Source organism: Mesoplodon bidens (genome assembly GCF_964165515.1).
Source record: "Mesoplodon bidens genome assembly, chromosome: 4".
Lineage (NCBI taxonomy): Eukaryota > Metazoa > Chordata > Mammalia > Artiodactyla > Ziphiidae > Mesoplodon > Mesoplodon bidens.
Genome location: NC_138160.1, coordinates 30,966,132 through 30,986,827, shown reverse-complemented (window position 1 = coordinate 30,986,827; position 20,696 = coordinate 30,966,132). Strand labels below are relative to the sequence as shown.

The 20,696-nt window shown below is 42.9% G+C and overlaps 1 protein-coding gene across 4 annotated transcripts in view; it reads right to left on the bottom strand.

The window, feature by feature from the left end:
• The window catches only part of SLC1A3 (solute carrier family 1 member 3), a gene marked incomplete at both ends in the record, with an annotated part of 72,016 nt that overhangs the window by 15,268 nt on the left and 36,052 nt on the right, over positions 1 to 20,696 (bottom strand). For all 4 annotated transcript variants that reach the window (XM_081232688.1, XM_081232690.1, XM_081232691.1 and 1 more), the window contains one exon: positions 122 to 326. In XM_081232688.1, the coding sequence (XP_081088814.1) occupies positions 122 to 326 (205 nt within the window). The remainder of the gene's footprint in view (positions 1 to 121; positions 327 to 20,696) is intronic.

Below are 20,696 nucleotides of genomic sequence, written 5' to 3'. Positions count from 1 at the left end.
CATTTCAAGCCCAGTGGGACTGGTTCAGTCAGATACCTCTTCTAGGGTTTGATCAGCTCCCCCAAGAAGAGGGGTTGGGTGGTCAAAATATACCCAAAAGGATGGGCTTGCAAGGACGTACCTGATCAAGTCCAGGAAGGCGTCTGCAGCTGTCACTTGTACAATTTTGCCTTCTCTGTGCATGTTTTCCTTTGTGCCCTTCCCAGGATGGATGATGATGACAATGATTATGCCAATCACCACGGCAATGATGGTCGTAGTCATGTAATAGACTACAGCTCGCATCCCCATCTTCCCTGACGCCTTCCTATCTAGGGCCGCCATTCCTGGGGAAGGCAAACAGAAGGAGATTTTCAGCAAATCAGTTCAGGGAATTTTCCAGTGGAAGGTCACGGGAAGAGCATTTCCTTCACCACTCCCCTACCCTCTCCCACCCAGCAATGGGATTTTATACATGTTATGAGAACTTGGCACCAAATTTAATCAGGCCATCAACAAAAGGTGAAGGGAAAAAGCCATGGAATGGCTAGGCATCAGCTGTGTCAGCAAACACGTGATCACCTATTTTCTGCCCCAAGAATTGATATCATGTGGCTCTCTGATGGTTTGAAGGGGCAATCAAATTCTTTCCTAGGTTGCTACTAGTTGGGGAAGCTATGAGTGTTAATTAGTGAGTAGTGTGTGTGTGAGAGAGTGTGTGTGTGTGTGTGTGTGTGTGTGAAGAGATGCCTTAAAAGATTTCCGGCAGAATAATCTAAGCATATCTCAAGTTTTGAGCACTGTGCAGACTCACACAGATTAACTGCCATTAAGTTGTTTTATAAGAATTATTATTTTATGTGTGTACTTGGGAGTCTTTTTTTTTGGATATATTTATGTAAAATTTCAGCTATTATTCTAATCACCTACTGATTTATCTTCAATTTACATTTAAAGTAGGCCAAAGTTGTCAAATAGCTTCTCTGTTGTTTCATTTTATCTCATCTCATCACAATTTTTTAAAAAGAATCATTTTGTTGAGGTTCTTCTCATTTGTGCACTCTGCCTTCCTCCACCTTGTCCCATAGGCCTGGAGTATCTTATCTCATGTGAAACATTCTTTCCCTCATTTTTAGGACATCTTCAAAATCTACCTCAGGCAAGGCATTATCCCCCTGTGAGAGAGGAGGTATGACTTTGAAGGTTTCCCTAACTGCTCTAGCCAATGGAACACATCCCATACCTCTTGGGATGGAAAAAAATTGGAAATGACCCAAAACTCTCAAGAGATTAAGTCATCTTAATAATAATATGGGCTCTTCTGTTTCATCAACCATTTCCTCACTTCTCTTCCTTCTTTCTCCTCCCCAAACCCGCTAAAACACTAAAATCCAATTATAGCATCATCCAATTATAGTTAATCAAACTATTTTCTTTACTATTTAAAATCATGATTCTATAAACGTATTAAAAGTTTATATTGTATTTCAATGATCAGTATCAGATTCTGATAGTGGTTCAACATGTAGGTAGTGACCCTGTTCATACCAATGTATTGATATTTAGAGTAAGGTAAAGTATTGAAAAAAATAGTGTCCATGATTGCCAGATACCTCGCTGGGTTTGCCCCAAAATCTTGATACAATGGTAATGAGCTCTATGGGAACTGAAGCCATGACCTTCAACTTATAATTTCATGTGTATTTGAATCATATCATTCATAATTTTCATAATAAGCACTTAGTACCTGCTACGTTCTTATTTTTAACAATTTATAAGGCAGATTAAAAAACAAATAAGTAACTTTCTAAGGTCTTAGTTAACACCAAGTAAAGTGAAGGGGGAACTTGAACCCAGATCTTGTGTAACTGAATTTAACGTACTTTCTCCCCCTGAGAAAACCAACTACAGTTCCCACAAACAAGGAGGACAATTTTGACTTTAATGCATGAACTTAGCTTCTTTTATCCTTGCCCTGGGTTTCTTGAAACCCAGGATTAATACCCACTTATGGGGGAGGCGCCACTTCAACACTTCACCATCATTAAAAATGGGCTAATCTGTTCTCAGTCCAAGTGGTCCCATCCCCCCAGGTTCATTCTCAGGTCTCCATCATATCTCAAAACATCTTGGCTTTCCTGTGCTTGAAATCATTTCTCCCAGAAGGGGCCCACTCTCTTTCCCACCATTGCCTGAGCTTGTCACCACTGAAGCCTGCAATTCTTCGGTGGGCGAGTGGTGTGGGCACAAAAGGCCGGATATCTCTGCTAGGGGTACCAGGCGGCAGTATTTTCTTCCTCCGAGATGCTTTCTTTCCCTCTCGCCTTCTATTCTGTGGTGCTGTTCCGTTCTCTCGCCAACTCTTCTCTGCTGCTCCTGCCCACTATTCCCGACCTATAGCTATTCAGAGAGAGTGCTAAGTGGTCAAGGCAGAGCACTGGAAACCAACGTGGCAGAAAAAGGAGGAGGCTTAAATCTCCCTCCCTCCCACCATGGGGGAGGGATGGGGAAAATTATACCAGAATCCACAGCTACAGGGCCATCGGCTCTAGGAAACAAAGTTTATAGGTGTTTTTTTTTTTAGAGAAAATGAAAACCAATAAGAAAGTATTTTCTCCATATGCTCTAATTCTGAAATAGATGAAGACAAACATTGAGGCATTTTTTAGCAATGAGCCCAGAAGGAGAATCAACAGTCAAATGAGAGGCCTCACCAACCTCTGCATATTGACCTTGTTCCTCTGAAAGAGAATAAAGCAGCAGCTCCAGATTGTTTCAGCGGAAGAAGGAATGTGTGGGAGTATCTTCATTAACCGATTCTCCATGTAGGTCCTTCCCCTAAAAGGGGTCTGGTGTCTCACAGCGGGGCTGCCTGCCCACTTCTGCTCAGGGTACCCCAGCATCCCCTCTCCTCCTTCCAATTCTAACCACTCCCCTTTTCTCTGAGGCAGGCTTGTAAAACTAAAGGGGCCACTAGAAGCAAAGCCACACACTGTCATCAGGGCAACGGCAGGATGGATGTGGACAATCTGTCATAACACTGGGCCTGAAAGAGAATAGCCTTGATGCTGGTGGAGTCAAGAAAATGGAGGAAGAGCTCTGGAAGGCGAAACCCCACATAAGCAAGCTGTCATTCTTCCTGTCTCTTACCCAGACTCTGTGACCATCTTCTTTCCCCAGCCTCCTGAAATTCCAGATAAAGCTCTACACTAGAGATGACACGCGTCTGGGCACAAGGGCAAAGTACTAAATCACTTTGTAGAAAAGGGAACTCTGATAGGAAGTGCCCTAAATGTTTGAGAAGGGAAAAGTTTGCATTGAGCCTTGTCACTTTAAAATATATGGAAGAAAAGGGCACTGTGGTGAGGGGGAAAGAGGTCCCTAGGTACTTGCGGGAGTATGTTATGACAACTATGTGTTCATCTAAATACGTATTTGAGAAACACATTCCAGAGCAAGTAGTAAAGATAATGATCTTGACTGGTCCCTTTTGCTTCATTTGATCTGGGCTTGGCTAAACCAGCCCCATTCAAGATGTCCTGACATCTTTATTATGAAAACAATCAGTCATCAGAATTGAGATCCTCTTGAAACTCAGAGAAATACTATATTGTCGATTGCTACAAATTCTGAGAGTTCTTCCAATTACAATGACATGTTTGTAAGTTTATATGTTTTGTAAATATTCAGTTAACTTTTGTGCTGGTTCACTAACTCACCAAATTCGCCCTCTGATCAATGGCGCATATGCATCTAATTTCATGACAACTGTATGTTGTAGATATTGTTGACACCATTTTAAAGATAAAGAGACGAGGCCAGAGATGTTAAGTAACTTGCCCAGTGTTGCACAGCTAGCAAACAGCAGTGGCAGGATTTTTACCCATTATCTCAAGGGAGTACCCTTTCCACTATACCTCAATTCTAATGGACAAGCTAGGAGTCACCCACATTTCATTTGCTTGTTATCTGTGCTAACTTTCTTGCTTTTGAGTTCAATATTGAAATGAGCCACCTGACTGGAAGAAAATTTCACGAAGGGAGGTAACTGTGGAAAAACTCTGACATTCCCCACCTTGAGGGGAAGTGAGTAACACTGGTCACCAGAAGGACTAGCCAGAGAGCTGATCAATCAGTTCAAATTCCTCTCTATTCCCAGAAAAACAGCCCAGAGCATGTTCTAATGGAGGGTGGAGGGTCATGGATATTTGCTGACTGTGGGCACATGGGTCTTACTTTCTTTTCTAAAAATCAACCTGTCAATAACTGGTCATCAAGAAACTAATCAATCATTCATTCCTGCAAACCTATTATATGTTTACCAATGAGTATGGCATCTAAGAAAGATTGAACAAGACATTTCCTAGAATGTAAAAGACTTAGACTTTTCTTCAAAATACCTGGGTATTTTAGGCAGCAGTCACTCTGAAGAGAGAGGAAAGGAAGAGAAGAGAGTTTCTTGATACAAATGGGTCAATATGCATTTACCTCTTTATTTATGAAGACAGTCTTTAGGTAATCAGTTCAGCACAACAGATATGCACCAAATTCACATTTTTGGGGTGGGGTGGGGAGGGAATGTTTCCTAAAGATGTGTATGGAACTCTCTAAGTCTATTGTAAATTAGATTTCTTCTGGTATAATATTGGTATGACTTCTCAGATAAATGAAATATGTATTCAGTCAAGTATTAAAGGGTAACATAAATAATGTCAAGTTCCCAAGGCTCTATTATTTGCATGGATTTTATTCTCCCATCAGCTAAAAATCTGTCTTATACATTAATGTGTCTCAGTCTATTCCCCCAATAACTCCTATTTCTGGTTTGAAATGTGAAATCTAAAGAAGAAGTGGTCTGTTATGAATTGTCTTTCTACTCATCCTCGTGGTGTTTCATTGTTCTTCTAGGGCCACTGGATCAGCCCAGAAAGGATGGAAAAGGGGGGATGGCAACTGCTGATTCAAGAATATTGTTCTGTTTCAGTTACTTTATTTTACATATACTCCTTCTCCACCATGGGCTTCTCAAACACTCATCTAATGAAAGCCGCCTGTTCTCAACCCTCCTAGAATTTCAAGATGGGCAAACTTACAAGGAAATCAAGGATGAGCTCTAGTATGTACCGTATTCATTTGAATAAAAGGTAATGATTTTTTAATAAGCAAGTTAAGCTCTAGAAATACAATATACTTCATATTTACAGACTGAAAAATGAGCTCTTGTGTCCTAAAGCAGCTGCCCATTGCTGGAGCAAGGGCACACTGGAACCTTCAGCAATGGACAGTGAACAGGAGAGCCACAAAGCTCCGAGGAAAGGCGGTGAGGGGGAGGGAGTGAGTGTGAAACAAATCACTTTAAATCTCTGTCTAAAACTATGTGAAGGTTTTTTTTCACTGAAATATTGTCTTCTGGCTTCTTTATAGACTAGATTGGAAAAAAAAAGTTCTATGATTCTAGGGGTTCTGGAACAGAAGGCAAATCTTTAAAAGGAAGGTTAGAAACTGTGTCATAAGGGGCTTCCCTGGTGGTGCAGTGGTTAAGAATCTGCCTGCCAATGCAGCGGACATGAGTTTGAGCCCTGGTCCAGGAAGATCCCATATGCCGCGGAGCAACTAATCCCGTGCACCACAACTACTGAGCCTGTGCTCTAGAGCCCGTGTGCTGCAACTATTGAAGCCCGTGTGCCTAGAGCCCATGCTCCGCAACGAGAAGCCACCACAATGAGAAGCCTGCGCACCACAACGAAGAATAGCCCCCGCTCACCGCAACTAGAGAAAGCCCAGGTGCAGCAACGAAAACCCAATGCACCCCAAAAATAAAATAAATTAAATACATAAATTTAAAAAAACACCAAAAAAAAAGAATTCTTAAAAACAAACTATCATAATTTTGCATCACAATGAATACGCTGGTTATAGCCTCAGAATTTCATCGAAGAGACAATATTTCAAACTACTTGAAGCCAACCTCAGGCATTTTTAGAAGCACATTCTTCTTTTTTTTAAAATCTGGCTCCTTAATTAATTAATTTATTTATTTATTTTTGGCTGTGTTGGGTCTTAGTTTCTGGGCAAGGGCTTTCTCCAGTTGCGGCAAGCAGGGGCCACTCTTCATCACGGTGCACGGGCCTCTCACTATCGCGGCCTCTCTTGTTGTGGAACACAGGCTCCAGACGTGCAGGCTCAGCGGCCATGGCTCATGGGCCCAGCCGCTCCACGGCATGTGGGATCTTCCCAGACCAGGGCTCGAACCCGTGTCCCCTGAATTAGCAGGCAGATTCTCAACCACTGAGCCACCAGGGAAGCCCCATAGAAGCACATTCTTCTTTAAAAATGGTGGCACAGTGATTAAGAGTTCTGGGCCTGAAGTTAGAATACCTGGATTCCACTTCTAGCTCTGGTACCATGTGACCTCTGTAAGCCTCAATTTCCTCATCTATAGAATGGGAATAAGGAAAGCTCTCTCACAGGGTTTTCATGGCATTAAAGGGACTTCTGTACAGAAAGCACTTAGCATAGTGCTTGGCACATAGTAAACATTCAAGAAATGTTAGCTGTTATTATTATTAATTAATCAGATAAATAATAAGCTATTCTCTAAGTGTTATTTGACCTCTCTGAGCCTCCATTTCACCTAGACAAGAAGATAATAATGCAAGTGTAGGGAAAACTTACATAAAGAATCTGTACAAAATACGCCCTTGATAAATGTTAGTTATGATTATTATATGACTCCCTCTACTAGAATTTTAGTGCTAAGAGAGCAGAACCATACGTCTTATTCATTGATGTAGCCTCCTTGCCCAAAACAGTGTCTGCACAGGAAGGCGCCCAATAAATGTTTGTTGAATAGTCATTCTTACCACCACTGTGGCTGTTATGCCCGAAGGAGGCCACACACTTTTTAAGAAGGCATTTAGATTAGGCTCCTGTTCAAATGACGAGCACTAAAGTTGCTCTTGTTTTAAAGCACTCTGAAATGCGGACTCACCAATTATTATTATTATTATTATTATTATTATTATTATTATTCTTGTTATTATTATTTTTGTCGGTATGCAGGCCTCTCACTGCTGTGGCCTCTCCCGTTGTGGGATCCTCCCGGACCGGGACACGAACCCGTGTCCCCCGCATCGGCAGGCGGACTCTCAACCACTGCACCACCAGGGAAGCCTGGACTCACCAATTTTGATTGCTCTTCCCACCAATTAATCCAAAATAGTGAGGTTCCTTCTATCTTGAAGAAGGAGAGACAGACCTTGTGGGGAGTGACCCGGTATCACCTGGAGCTTTATCTCCAGAGCTGGGAGGTCATCAGAGCAGGGCAGGAGGGGCAGGAGGCTGGCACACCTCCATGCAAAGAAGGGAATGGAAGAGGGGGTGGGGTCTAACACGTGCTTAAGTGGGTCATGGCTAGTATTTTTATCCATTAATGAAAGAGGATAGAAAACAAGAGAGTGCATACATGGGGTAAAGGTATTGTTTTGTGAAACTTTTTTAAGCTCTGTGTGTGTATGTCCGAGTGTAGCCAGGTCACAGTGTAAAATACATTTGTATCCTCTTTGTAGGTTCTGGTAAAAAAAAAAAAAAAGAAATAAAAGGTTTGCAAACACTGGTATCTACTCCTTTTCAGTTAATAGTAGAGGCTTTAACAAAGAGCCACGAGCTATGGGCTTCCCTGACTCTCACTTTGCTTCTGATGCCTTCGGGCTGCCCACCCACCATACCCAAGACCTCATCCCATCTCGCTAGCAGAGACCAAGGAGAGGACAGTGCTGATTTCTGGAATCTGGTCAACTCATTTGAACAAAAATTCTACAGATATTGTAACAAGGGAAAAAGTTTTAGAAAAGGTTTGTTTCATGGAATATTGAGCAAAGAAAATTCTTTTACTTTAATCCGTGATTCTTTTACTTTAATCAGTGATTCTTAGTGAAGAGAGCTAAACCATCTCCACAAAAAGCTGAGAATGATTTTGTGGAATTCACAGTCAAGTAAATCACAAGTATTCTCACATGGGTTTTCACCCTGGCCAAATTTTCCTTCCCGTTATGGCTGTTCAGTCTCACAGAACTTGACATTTCATTCACCTATAACACCACTTAGTTTTATGAAGTTATATTGCATGAGAATGACAAGGAAGCTTCCTTTACAAATTTACAAATTTACCACTTGTGATGGCATTTGTCAGGCAAGCTGATTTTTTAACTTGACCCTTACAACTTGTCAACGAGTCTTTTTCTGAGCTCTAGTGTGCATTAGTAGAACGCAGTGTGGAAAGGTAAAAGGGAAACTTTCTCTTTCAAAAGAGTTAAATAGAAAGTCTAGCAGAGCAGACACTAGTATCATTGGCAGAAAAAGTCCTATCGTAAATCACCTTTTATTCTCAGTCTGGTAGGACTGAGCAAACGATCCCTTTTCCCTGGCCATAGACATCCTTGAAAATGAACTTTCACAGAAGGAAGCAGTGAGGGGAAGCAGAGGCCCAGCTTCAACGGCTGCTACCTCTCATGTCCAAGAGCTTCTGGGTCCTTCCCCTTAACCTTTGGCGGGGGGTGGGCAGGGAGGGGGACTGCTTCTCCAGGGTACCAGCTGGTGAAGCCCTCTGAGTGGTCAAGCTTTGCTCTTCTTTACACTGGCCTTAACTATCCAATAGCCTCATCACAGCCTGACACAGCCCTGCCATGAATGGTTCCAGTAACGCGGGAACCTACCACACAGACCCCCCCACACACCCTCAGCAAGGTCTCAGGAAACTCTCAGAAGGGCCAGCTCTGAGTTTCACGTCTCCCAGCCCATCGCTGCTGGCGCGAGCCCCACAGAGAGGTGACCGTTCACCCCACACACTAGCCCATCCTTCGCTCACGGTATTGGAATGTGCCACACAATATGCTTTTTTTGAAGAGGAACCAGGGAGTCGTTCATCTTCTTTATGTGCGCTAAGCAGAGCAAGAGGGAGAGGCGAGTGGGACCCACGATGAGCTGGGGAGTAGTGATTAGTAACAGCTGACAGCCTCAGACCGAGACCCTTTCTTTGGTTACCTCATTGTGTAGCAGCTGAGCACAAAGGAATGACTGTCTTCTCGCCAAGACTTAGAAGCCCAGGACCACAGAAAATAGCAGCTAAAAGAAAAAGTGTGGGTTGGGTGGTTAGGGCAAGGGCCGATTAGACGACTCTTTGTTATACCTGTGAAGCCTGGCTTTGAAAAGAGACCACTGTGATGTGGAAAGTCACACCCACAGGCAGTGGACCTTCAACCAGCCCCCGCCAGCAGCACTGATGTGAATGGGGAAAGTAGGTGATTTCACTCACAACAGAAAGAGCACGCAGAGAACAGCAAATTGCTCTGGTTTAATGAGAGGAAGTTCTTTGAGGGCCAGAGCTCCAGCCCCCTCTGCCTTTGCAAAAGAATCACGATTTACAACCAACCACCGGATGAGTTGTTCACAATTTCCGTAACAGCCCTCTTTACTTGGGGTTGTTTAACTCGCCACGGAAAAGACCTTTATGTTCTGGGCCTCGTGCAACTTTCTTAAGAAGGTGGTGAGCAAAACAGCACATTTTCTAAAATAGCTAGTGAGAAGCAGCCGCATAGCACAGGGAGATCAACCCTAGAGGGGTGGGATAGGGAGGGTGGGAGGGAGACGCAAGAGGGAGGGGATATGGGGATATATGTATGCATATGGCTGATTTACTTTGTTATACAGCAAAAACTAACACACCATTGTAATGCAATTATACTCCAATAAAGATGTTTAAAAAAAAAAGCACATTTCTAGCTGGCAGGATGCTGAATGGGACTGAGTTCTACCACTGGGCCAGACTTGTCCCAAGTTAATCAAAGGGCATCACGAGTTGACTGCAGAACATGTCAGACTCAAGGGGTGCTCTTTCTTCCCATGGAAGGCCTGTCCCTCGCAGGAAAAAAAAGAATTGAAAGCCTCATAGAAACTGAAAGCGACATATGGACATTAAAACCCAAATCCATCTGGCCCAGATTCCCAGAACAGTTGAAGCAGGAGCGTGACTCCAGGCCTTGAGGAGGCTGGGAAGCAGCAGAGATTCCTGGGGCCAAAAGTGTCATACAAACTGTGTGACCCAAGGTCCACCCCACCCCTCCAAATCCTTGCCATCAAAAGATTCTGGAACCATAACCCAACCTGAAAACTCTGAAATGAACTGAGGTTAAGTTCTGTTGCCTGAAACTGAAATTAAGATATTTTTAAAAGGTATATTTCTTAAAAAAAAAAAGAAAGAAATAGTTGAGAGTAAAACATGTTCACCTCAGCTATTTTCTGAATTAAATCCAGAATATAGAATCTTATATACTACATAAAAGAATAAATTTTAAAAAATTCAAGTCCACATAGTATGAGTGTGTTTCGTGTTTGGTAATTGCAATCATTGTTGCTTTTGTTGTGGTCATCCATTTACAATGCTTGGTGTCAGTATATTTATCTCTTGTAAAAATAATATACAGTGTGTGTGAGTGAAAAAAAAAAATTCAAGTCCATGTTTTGACCAGTTAAGAGAGTGTACAAAATTAAGTCTTTGGGCATAGAGTTGGGGTTGGGAAGAGGAAGCTAGTGGAGATAAGAGAGTTGAGGAATGACAGATAAAAAAGGGGAGAGACAAAAGAGAAGAAAGGGAGACTTAAAGCAGAGAAGTATGGGATGGGGAAACAGTTCAGAAGGTGCTTTTATCTCAGTCAGCATATTTCTTAGGCTATGGCCAACACACCTCCTTTCAGTTCTAATTAGTTTTCTCAGCATTTAAAAGTTCATCAATTGTTCTTATCTAATCTATAAAGGAATAGTTGCACCCAGGGAGTGGGAGATAATGCCCCTAACTACCTGACCCTAACAATAAAGCAGTGTCACTTCACAGAATGAAAAAGACTGTAAACTCTAGAATTGGTTGGCTTCCCTCATCTCTGCCTTACATAAGTCAGAGAACATTCCCTCCTTGGAACAGGAAAAGCTGCATTTTTGCCCCCAGGGCCAAGGGCGACAACGGAATTGAATTATTCCTGATATATTCCACTAGAAGTGCTGCAACACTTTACAGCTTTTTTCCTTCTACACAAAGGAGTTAGTTTTGCAGCATCAGTTTCATATTTTGGTATTTTTTCCCATGGGGTATTTAGGAATTCCAAAAAATTCTCCAAAGAAAACTACAGGCAGCCCCTTACATCGAATTTCGCTTATCCTGAGTAGACTTCAAGGAGCTGGAGGATGTCAAAGAAAAGATGTGGAAATGACATTTGGTTGATTTTGAGACAGATGGTGCATGCGTTGGAGTGGTAATATTATTCTTTTACTTGGAATTTAGGGAGAGGGTGGGTAACGATACAGTCACCAGTGCTTGGAAAAAAACACAACTAGTGGATGGGCACATTGGAGTAAAATTTGGAAACACAGAATGGCAAAGAGAGAGGGGGAGGGAGAGAGAGACAGAATATGAACTGGGGACATTGTCTTTAACAAGGAATATGGGATAAAAGATTTATAAATAAGGTAAAGAAAAGCAGGTACAAAACACTGATTTCAAATGACTAATTCAAATGACTATGACTGCCCCATCACAAATAATGGAAAGTGGCAGTAAGGAAGTGAAGTTATATTAAGGGTAACTTACTCCTTTTGGAAGTGGCTATACTAATTGCTTTCATAATTAAAAATTTCTCACTTACGTGTTCACTCACATTTCATTAAGGACCTTCTCAATGCTCTGGCCAAAGACATGATCATTAAGGCCCTCATGTATTTAGTAAGAAGTAAGACTTAAAAATATATTATTATGAAACAGCCCTGAACAAATGAAATGCATAAAATTATCCAGCAGAATGATTTGAGATGGAATTGGGAGGAACATAGTGAAATTTGTTGGCATATACTGGAAGGAAATGATTGTAATAAACTGAAGCGTTTGCTTGATTTGAATCCTGGCTCCCTTACTTATTAGCTTGTGACTGGTCAAGATATGCAACCTCTCTGTGTCTCAGTAAATGAGGGATAATAATAGATTTACTTCATAGGATTGTTCTGAGAATTAAATAAATTCAGCATGTGATGCCTTAGAACAACATCTGGCACATATCTTAGCCATGATGATGGTCATTTTTTTTTGTTTGTTTTTAAAAAATATTTTAGGTCTGAAAGACTCCTTGGAACACTACTGTAAAATGTGAGATCTCAGTAAGTAAAATTAGACCTTATATTTCTAGGCACATGCTAAGTGCTTTATCTGATTTAATCCTCTCAAATGACTTGCGTGGTTGGGACTTAACAGTGGTCAATAACCATTTACAGATTAGGAAACGGGGAGGTGACACCACGCGTGCTCAGATCACACAGCTAGTAAGCGGCTATCGTTGGCATTTCAACTCAAATCTTTCTACCCCCAGAACTTCCCTGGAGATTCTTTGCAAAATAAAGTCTTCTTTGCACTGGACTTGTATCAACTGTTGATTTGCATTTGATTCGTCTAATGGGGAATTCTGACAAAAATCTGTTAAATTCATATTTGAAAGGATGCCTTATATCATAGTAAAAAAGTCTTGGTGCATGTGCTGAAAAGTAAAGTGGTGATGATGAGTGGCTACTGTCAAAACAGTGGGCAGCCTGCACTAGAATTAGTCCGATACCTTGTTGAACTGGAGAGTCCTAACATGCCAGCTTTATTCAGAAGTTGATATACTAACAGATATCCTAAATCAAAGAGAAAAAAAGAAACCTCAGCCATGGGTAACTGCACACTGCAAAGGCCTTTGGGTAATTCCTGGAACTCCCAGGTCTCTTGGTGAAGCTGCAGTATTCCCTCCACCCCATACCTTTCAGAGTGGCAGTTATCAAACTTCCTCTGACCCCATCCATGATGGCACTCACCACCTCCTAGGCTAACCCTTCATTGTTGGGCAGCTTTGATTTTTAAAAACCGGTGCTTAAAAAGAACTGAAATCTGGTTCTTTATGTTGCCCCTGAGATACATTTTTGCTTCTGGAGGAACACAGAGCAAGTCCGGTCCACATTTATCAGAGAGACCTCGGTCTTCTTTTCTCCAGACTAAATACACATCATTTCTCCAACTGATCCTCATGTATCACTGTTTTCAGAGGTTCATCAACCTGTAATCCTTCCCACTGCCTACCAGTCGGGGCCCTCATGCTCTGATCCAAACCTTCTTTTCTCAGCTTCATTTCCTACGAGGGCCGATTCTACCGTATTCTGGGCAACCTAGACTACTCAGTATTCCCTAGACACGACTTGAGTTTTCCTGTCTCTGCATCTTTGCTTTTAAGGCTTCTTCTGCTCTTGTCCTCATTTCCTGTGGAAATCCTCCCGCCGGTCCAGCTCCTGAATTCCCAGAGCACTCTTTTTGTGCTTCTTGGCTTCAGAGCTGGCTTTGTTTTACAGTCATGTCTGTACCTGTTGGGCTCTCCATTAATAGTTTCAACTCCTTGAGGCTAGAGACTGGTAATGTCTCTTCACATCTTTATTCTTCGCACCGGTTAGCACATCACCTACCCCAAATAGATGTCCAATAAATTTGTCTTGGATTGGATTCAACACCCTTTTAGTAGATATGCTGCTTTGTCAAAGGTTCTCCCGAATGTGCTCGGCACTAAGCAAATACTCCCAAGGCACTGGGACCACTGCAGAATACAGTGAACTATTCATAATTCTACCGGGGAAGCACACGACTATATTCATTCATTTTTAGCCACCACATCCTACTGTTGGTTCACATCAAGCTTTTAGTCACATTAATGGCTGCCAAGCTCAGTCGCTCTCCACCCTGTGATTGAATCTTTTGAATCTAAAAGCAGAAATGTGCATTTATCCTCTGCTCAACTTCATTTTGTTGGTTTCCATGCAGCACTGCAGCCCACTGAAGTCATTTTGACTCGTGCTCAGAGGCATATGTGGTTGAAGCCATTCTTTGGGGGCTTATATCATCTCAAAACACAGTGTAGGTGCCTTCTAGGTCTTCAAGTTGTTGATAAAAAAGGAAAAAAAAAGGAACAGGACAGGGTTTTTTTAATAAGTGCACTAGGGTACTTTACCAGGTATCTTTCCAGGTTGCCGTGGAGCCTTAAACACTCTTTAGATCTAAATGTTCAGTCAGTTTCAAGTCCACACCACCGTTTCATTAGGTTCTATTTTATTGTCAGAGGTATTATAGAAGACTCTAAAATTTCAGAATAACCAAAATAAATTGTATGAGGAATTCCACAGCCAAATGTTATTATTGGAAGGGAGTATTTTTAAAACATAAAAAGATTCCTTGTAGTACAGGGAACTGTCACAAGATGTTTTGTGAGAATACAGTAAGCCTGACTTTGTAACTTTAGGAAATAACTCTCTTTTCCTAAAAGAACCAGTAGTATCAATCTAGAAAATTATACACTGATAAATATTTTTCTCTATTAAACGGGACTATAATGTCATTGGGTAGATATGTAAATACGTCAAGGATTAATACAAACATAAGTTTTTCAGGACTTCCCTGGTGGTATAGTGGTTAAGAGTCTGCATGCCAGTGCAGGGGACATGGGTTTGAGCTCTGGTCCAGGGGGATCCCACATGCTGCGGAGCAACTGAGCCCACGCGCCACAACTACTGAGCCCATGTGCTGAAACTGCTGAGCCCGAGTGCTCCAACTACTGAAGCCCATGCACCTAGAGCCTGTGCTCTGCAACAAAAGAAGCCACCACAATGAGAAACCTGCACACCGCAACGAAGAGTAGTGCCCACTCGCCGCAACTAGAGAGAAAGCCCCAGTGTAGCAACGAATACCCAACGCAGCCAAAAATAAATAAAATTTAAAAATAAAACAAAAAAAGTAAGTTATTCATATGAGAAAGAAATAGCATAATAATTATTTTAGGCTTCAGGAAAGTTCACTGGATAACTCATTGGCAAACAATTCTGAATGTGTTATATTGATCATTAAAAGTCCATTATTTAAGTGTATGCCTTTAATTCATCTTTACTTTTACTCCTTCCACTAGTAACATATCAGTTTGTGGTTTTCCAGGTTGTAGACCTTCGGTTCTAAACATACCTGATGGTCTGTATTTATTGCTATATGTCCAATGGCTATCACAGTAGGGACCCTATAGATATTTTGTTGAATGAATGATGAGTGACAAAGCCTGCAAATTCAGCAGGTAGGAATAACTAAGCAACTCTACTCAATCCACAAATCAATGAGTTATTTATGTAATATCTACTATAACTCGTCACTGTAACTAGGGCTGAGATGCAAATGTCCAAACAGTAGTTCCTATTCTCAAGGAGTTCTTTCGTTGAGTAGACAAGTCGTACTCTCACCAAATAATCAAATGATCAACCACACGTGACATAAAAAGTTAAGTGCACAAGTATGGGAGAATTGTGGAGAATATTTAGCTCATGTGGAGAAAAGACTTTATCATAGGCAGTAAAATTAAGGCAACAAATGCACTTTAGCATTATAAATCGATCCAGTACAAATCTAGTGGCCACACAGCATGACACTACAGAGAGGGGGCTTTTGTGACAAATAGATCTGAGTTTGAACACAGGTTTGGCCACTTGCTGCCAGGGACACCTTGGGAAGTTTCCTCATCTGAAAATGGGGATAATAATAATGATCTTGCAGAAGGAATAACAAGTATGTGTGTTCAATGCCCAGCATGTCTTTTATACTCAGTAACTGCTAGCAATTAATATGCAGGTGAAGTTTTAAAAGTCACTGACCAATCAAAGAATAAATCTGCAGTCAAGATCATCACTTCACCATTTTAAGGTAGAAGAGGGTAAACACGATCTGAATGGCAATACCAGTGTTCTCATATATTTTCAGCTTCAGATGTAAATCACACATTATTTAGCCAATCTTTGAGGAATTACCATGTGCCAGGCTCTGTCCCAGACTAAGTAAACCATGTAGCACTGTCTCTAATTTGCATACATCTTAATGCTATGGAAACTTGATTGTAGAGAACATAATCCCACGGGAGAATCTACAAACACCCTTGGAAACCAAGTCTGTTATCAAAAAGCCAAAATTAAATGCTTAAAACTGGGGCTAGGTCACGGCGAAGGAAAGTGAGTCCAAGGAACCAAGAGGCTCAGTAATGTACAAAGTGACACCACTAGTTAGCGGTGAGGCTAGGGCAAAACAAAAGCTTCACCATGAACTTTGCAGAGTACTTTAAAGCTTTGTGTTAGCACACCAATTTGAAACCGGTTAAGTTTACAACAAATAACGTTTTCCCAGTCCTGGAAGGTCATGAGCTTTTTTGGCAAATGGGATTTTTATTCTAAGGTAGAAAGTAAAGTGACTTGAATTGTTTACTCAGGGTCATCTACAAGCAGTTTCCTTGCTCAGAAACATTGACAAGCTGCAGTGAGCATGTCTTAGGAAGTAGCAAATCAGCTGAAAGGAGGTGGAGTAACACACAACACGATCTCTGAAACTGGCTTCCAATTAGTGACAGGCCAGGCATGGTCACTGATGAGACCCGCGCCAAGGCTGAGGAAATAATCCTCTCTGGGCAGACGCAAGATGCACAAGCAAGGAAGGGCCTTTCACCGAATACTCTCCAGCAAGGAGGCCAAAGGGCCTTTGAACAACTTGATGTTTACGGTATCAAAGCAGAATCCAAAAGTGGCTGTAATCACTAACATTAGTCCCGTGCCTGCAATTCACACAGAGCACCCTCACAGCCACGATCTCAGCTGAGCTCACCTCAGGGTCCCCCCACGTGGCATGGACAACAAATATTTCTATTACTATCACTACTGTTATTTCCACTCCATTGGTAAGCCTTGAGTGCCAAAGCAAAGACTTCCCCCTTAGCTAAACAGTGCTGAAAAACTAGTCTGGTATGAAAACTAGTCTGAGAGTTCCAAAGTTTGTGTTCTTAAGAACCCAACAGGCGGGGCCTCCCTGGTGGCGCAGTGGTTGAGAGTCCGCCTGCCGATGCAGGGGATACGGGTTCGTGCCCCGGTCCGGGAGGATCCCATATGCCGCGGAGCGGCTGGGCCCGTGAGCCATGGCCGCTGAGCCTGCGCATCCGGAGCCTGTGCTCCGCAACGGGAGAGGCCACAACAGTGAGAGGCCCGCATACGGCAAAAAAAAAAAAAAAAAAAAAAAAGAACCCAACAGGGATTACCTCGGATACATGCAGCCGGAGGGAACCTCCTCTTCTTGGATCCTATACTCTGCACGGCTCAGTTGGCCCCTCTTCAAGTTTTCAGAATTAAACATCTCATCTCTCCACAGAGCAAGGACATCCAGAGCCCGGAGTCCCTGTTTAACAGCTCTGTGACTTCCTTCTCCAGCACCTAACACAGCTGCCTGGAGGAGCTCAATACCGAATGAATTAAAAACCTCACCTAGGGGCTTCCTTGGTGGCGCAGTGGTTGAGAGTCCGCCTGCCGATGCAGGGGACACGGGTTCGTGCCCCGGTCCGGGAGGATCCCACATGCCGCGGAGCGGCTGGGCCCGTGAGCCATGGCCGCTGAGCCTGTGCGTCCGGAGCCTGTGCTCCGCAGCGGGAGAGGCCACAACAGTGAAAGGCCCGTGTATCGCAAAAAAAAAAAAAAAAAAAAAAAACCTCACCTAGACAGTAGCCACAGTGCATGACTCAGAGCACAAAAGCAGTGGGACACGGAAGGGAATGAAGCAGAAAAACGTATGGTAGATGCTGTCAGGACCTATTTACCGAGCATCCAGTGAAAGCAAAGAGTTAGACGAGGTTTGACAGGGAAAAAAAACAAGTCGTAGAGCCCGTGCTCCCTGAGAAGTGTATCGACAGTCTTGCTGAGGCCACAGCACATGAAAATGACTCATGAGGGCTTGTGGAATAACTTCCAGATGAGGAGAGACGTAAAATATTTCAAGTAGGGAGATAAACGTGTAAAGAAGGTGAACAGAATAACCATTCACTGGGAATCAGCACACAGGATACACAAGCATGCTCCTTAATCCTCCACCGAGTGTTTGGAAGCATGAGAACATTTCCACTGGCTTATCCAATGCACTGAGGGTTTTCTGTCTGCACAAAGTTTTCTTTACGCTCCTGGAGGGGCATAGGAACCTCGGCATAGCTTCCGAGGAAGATTCTGACATTGAAACCGATTAAGAAGGAAACAGGAACATTTTGCTTTTTTCTTGGCGAACCATCCTTGGCTCATTTGAAAGAAATTTATTGAGCACTTATTGTATGCCAGGCCCAGAGCTACAGACAGAGCTACAACCCAGGGCTGGTCTTCATGCTCACAGGCTGGCAGGCAGAGCAGTGCTGGGGGAGCCACGTTCTGGCAGAAGAAAAGAGGAGCCCTGTGGAAGGGGGGCTGGGGAACTGTGATAACCTGTAAGAAGGGGCCCTGGCAACGCTTGACTTTGCTGTCAGGACAACTGGAAAAGCACATTTAGAAAGAAGGAGCAATTTTAGTGCCAAATCAGATCTGCCTGTGAATGTTTACCGGATTGGACTCTGACAGCCAAGGATTTAGCAGTGATGTCGTCAGAGCTAATAAAATAGGTTAAGAGAGCACATGAGGGCTAAGTGCGGAGTCAGGTTAGGTATTTCTGTGAACGCTGGAGCACATCGAAGGAATACAGGCTGTTGAAATTCTAATTCGGAGACATGAAATAACCCAAAATTTGAAAACTAGTACCCCTCCCCATGCTGCCAACCACCTAGCATCTGTTCAAATCTATTATAAACCATTTCCTCGGGGAGGACGTGAAAGAATTGCATGTTGCTGCTGAGAAGTGTGCTAGCGGGGGATGCCGCTTCCACGCTGTAAATTTATGTGTGAACTTGTTCATTAGGTAATGCCATTACTGACCACAGACATGCTGCAAAATGGACGAGGAGTTCAGTCACAGAGCACATGTGAGGTCAATGCCCCTAAGACATCATAAAACAACTTAGGAAGTACATCTTAGAAAATGCATTAAAAAGCAAACTGGCAAATTAATCTCACATCTCACATTTGGTTTGTGAAGCTGTAACTATGCTCTCCAGTGGAAGCATTTCAATTTTCAGCACCCTCTCCCTAACCATTTCAAAGCCTGCAATTTTACAGTAGCCGAGTCAGTTGTTCTAATCTGACTTTTCAAGGTTTTGACTTTATATGGTTTACTGGTACCTAAAAATTGTTCTTGGTGAAATTTTCTTCCACTGGGCATTTACCTCCTAGAGTCACTATGGGAGGAGAATAATAAAGTCATGTGATACGGCAGCATTAGTAACACACAGCTGTATTGGGTTACTTTCATTTTACTAAACATTTTAGGCCAGTTCTTGCTCCCTGGATAACTCTGGGAATCCTCCACAGGCACGCAGAAGACGTGAATCTAGCTCTTTGTGTCTGTAACTGTACACCTGCTATTGATGCAAAGGATGAAAAGAAAAACACCCAAAACACATTGTTCTATTTTTAAGCTGTTGTACTCAGTTCCTGGGGAAGGAAAGATGCCCTTTCTCCCCTTGAAAATTACTGAGAGCCAGCTATTCTGCTGTAGTGTAAATTCAATTTCCAAACGTTGAAGACAGATGATCTTAAGCACCGAGGGAGAAAGTATGGTGTGTGTGTGTGTGTGTTTGTCTGTAGATGTGCGCGCATACCAGTTGGAGCTGGGGATGCCAAAATAAATCTTTCCTCACATCCGGAAATGCCTATCAGGGAAGCAAACTAGCTGGCAATCAGAAACTCCCATGTAATGCTCACTGTTTTAAACGGCACACACTCTCATGTCCTAGGGCAGAATTGCATGCCACGGCTTTAGAAGGCACTCCACCAAATATTAACCGAAAGATTGAATCAGTGAATCTTTCCAGAAAAAGCATGTTAAAGCTCTCTTTGCCTGTTAAAAAAAAAAAAAGAAAACAAACACGCCAACTGCATAAATTGGCAGTAGGGCGCAATATTTCTCTAAGTCAGGAGTCCAAATGTTGGCTGTTCTGGTCTGATGCTACTCAAGGACACAGCGGAATAGTTTCAGGAGGAGCTGGGTCACCTTGGAACTTTGATGCTTCTTCCCTCTTGTATTAACCTCTCTGAAAAATGGTATGCAGGGTATAACATTTTTAAAATCCAAAAGGAGACTTTCATGACTTTTTCTAAAATAACTGAAGACTCTCTGGGAATCTCAAAAAATGATTGTTGACAGCCCCCAGGGATGAAGTGCCAAACAAAATGGTCCCTCGCTTTCCTGAAATGTACAGTTGGCTGGAGGAGGTGGAAAATGACAATGGGGCCACCTGGTGACACAGCACGGGTAGGAAAGGTTTCCTGGAGGAAGTGACATTAAAGTAAGAACGGAAGGGAAAGGAGGGGTTTCAGGTAAAGAGTCAAGGCAGATGTGGGGGGAAGACAGTGAGAAATGAGATGGAAAGAGACAAGCAGGATCCATGCTCAGAGTTCTGACCTTTATTTCAAAAGCAAAGTGGGGGGGCTTCCCTGGTGGCGCAGTGGTTGAGAGTCCGTCTGCCGTTGCAGGGGACACGGGTTCGTGCCCCGGTCCGGGAAGCTCCCACATGCCGTGGAGCGGCTGGGCCCGGGAGCCATGGCCGCTGAGCCTGCGCGTCCAGCGCCTGTGCTCCGCAACGGGAGAGGCCACGACAGTGAGAGGCCAGCGTACCGCAAAAAAAAAAAAAAAAAAGCAAAGTGGGGAATTTTAGCAAGATCATACAGTCTTCATGTAAAAAAGC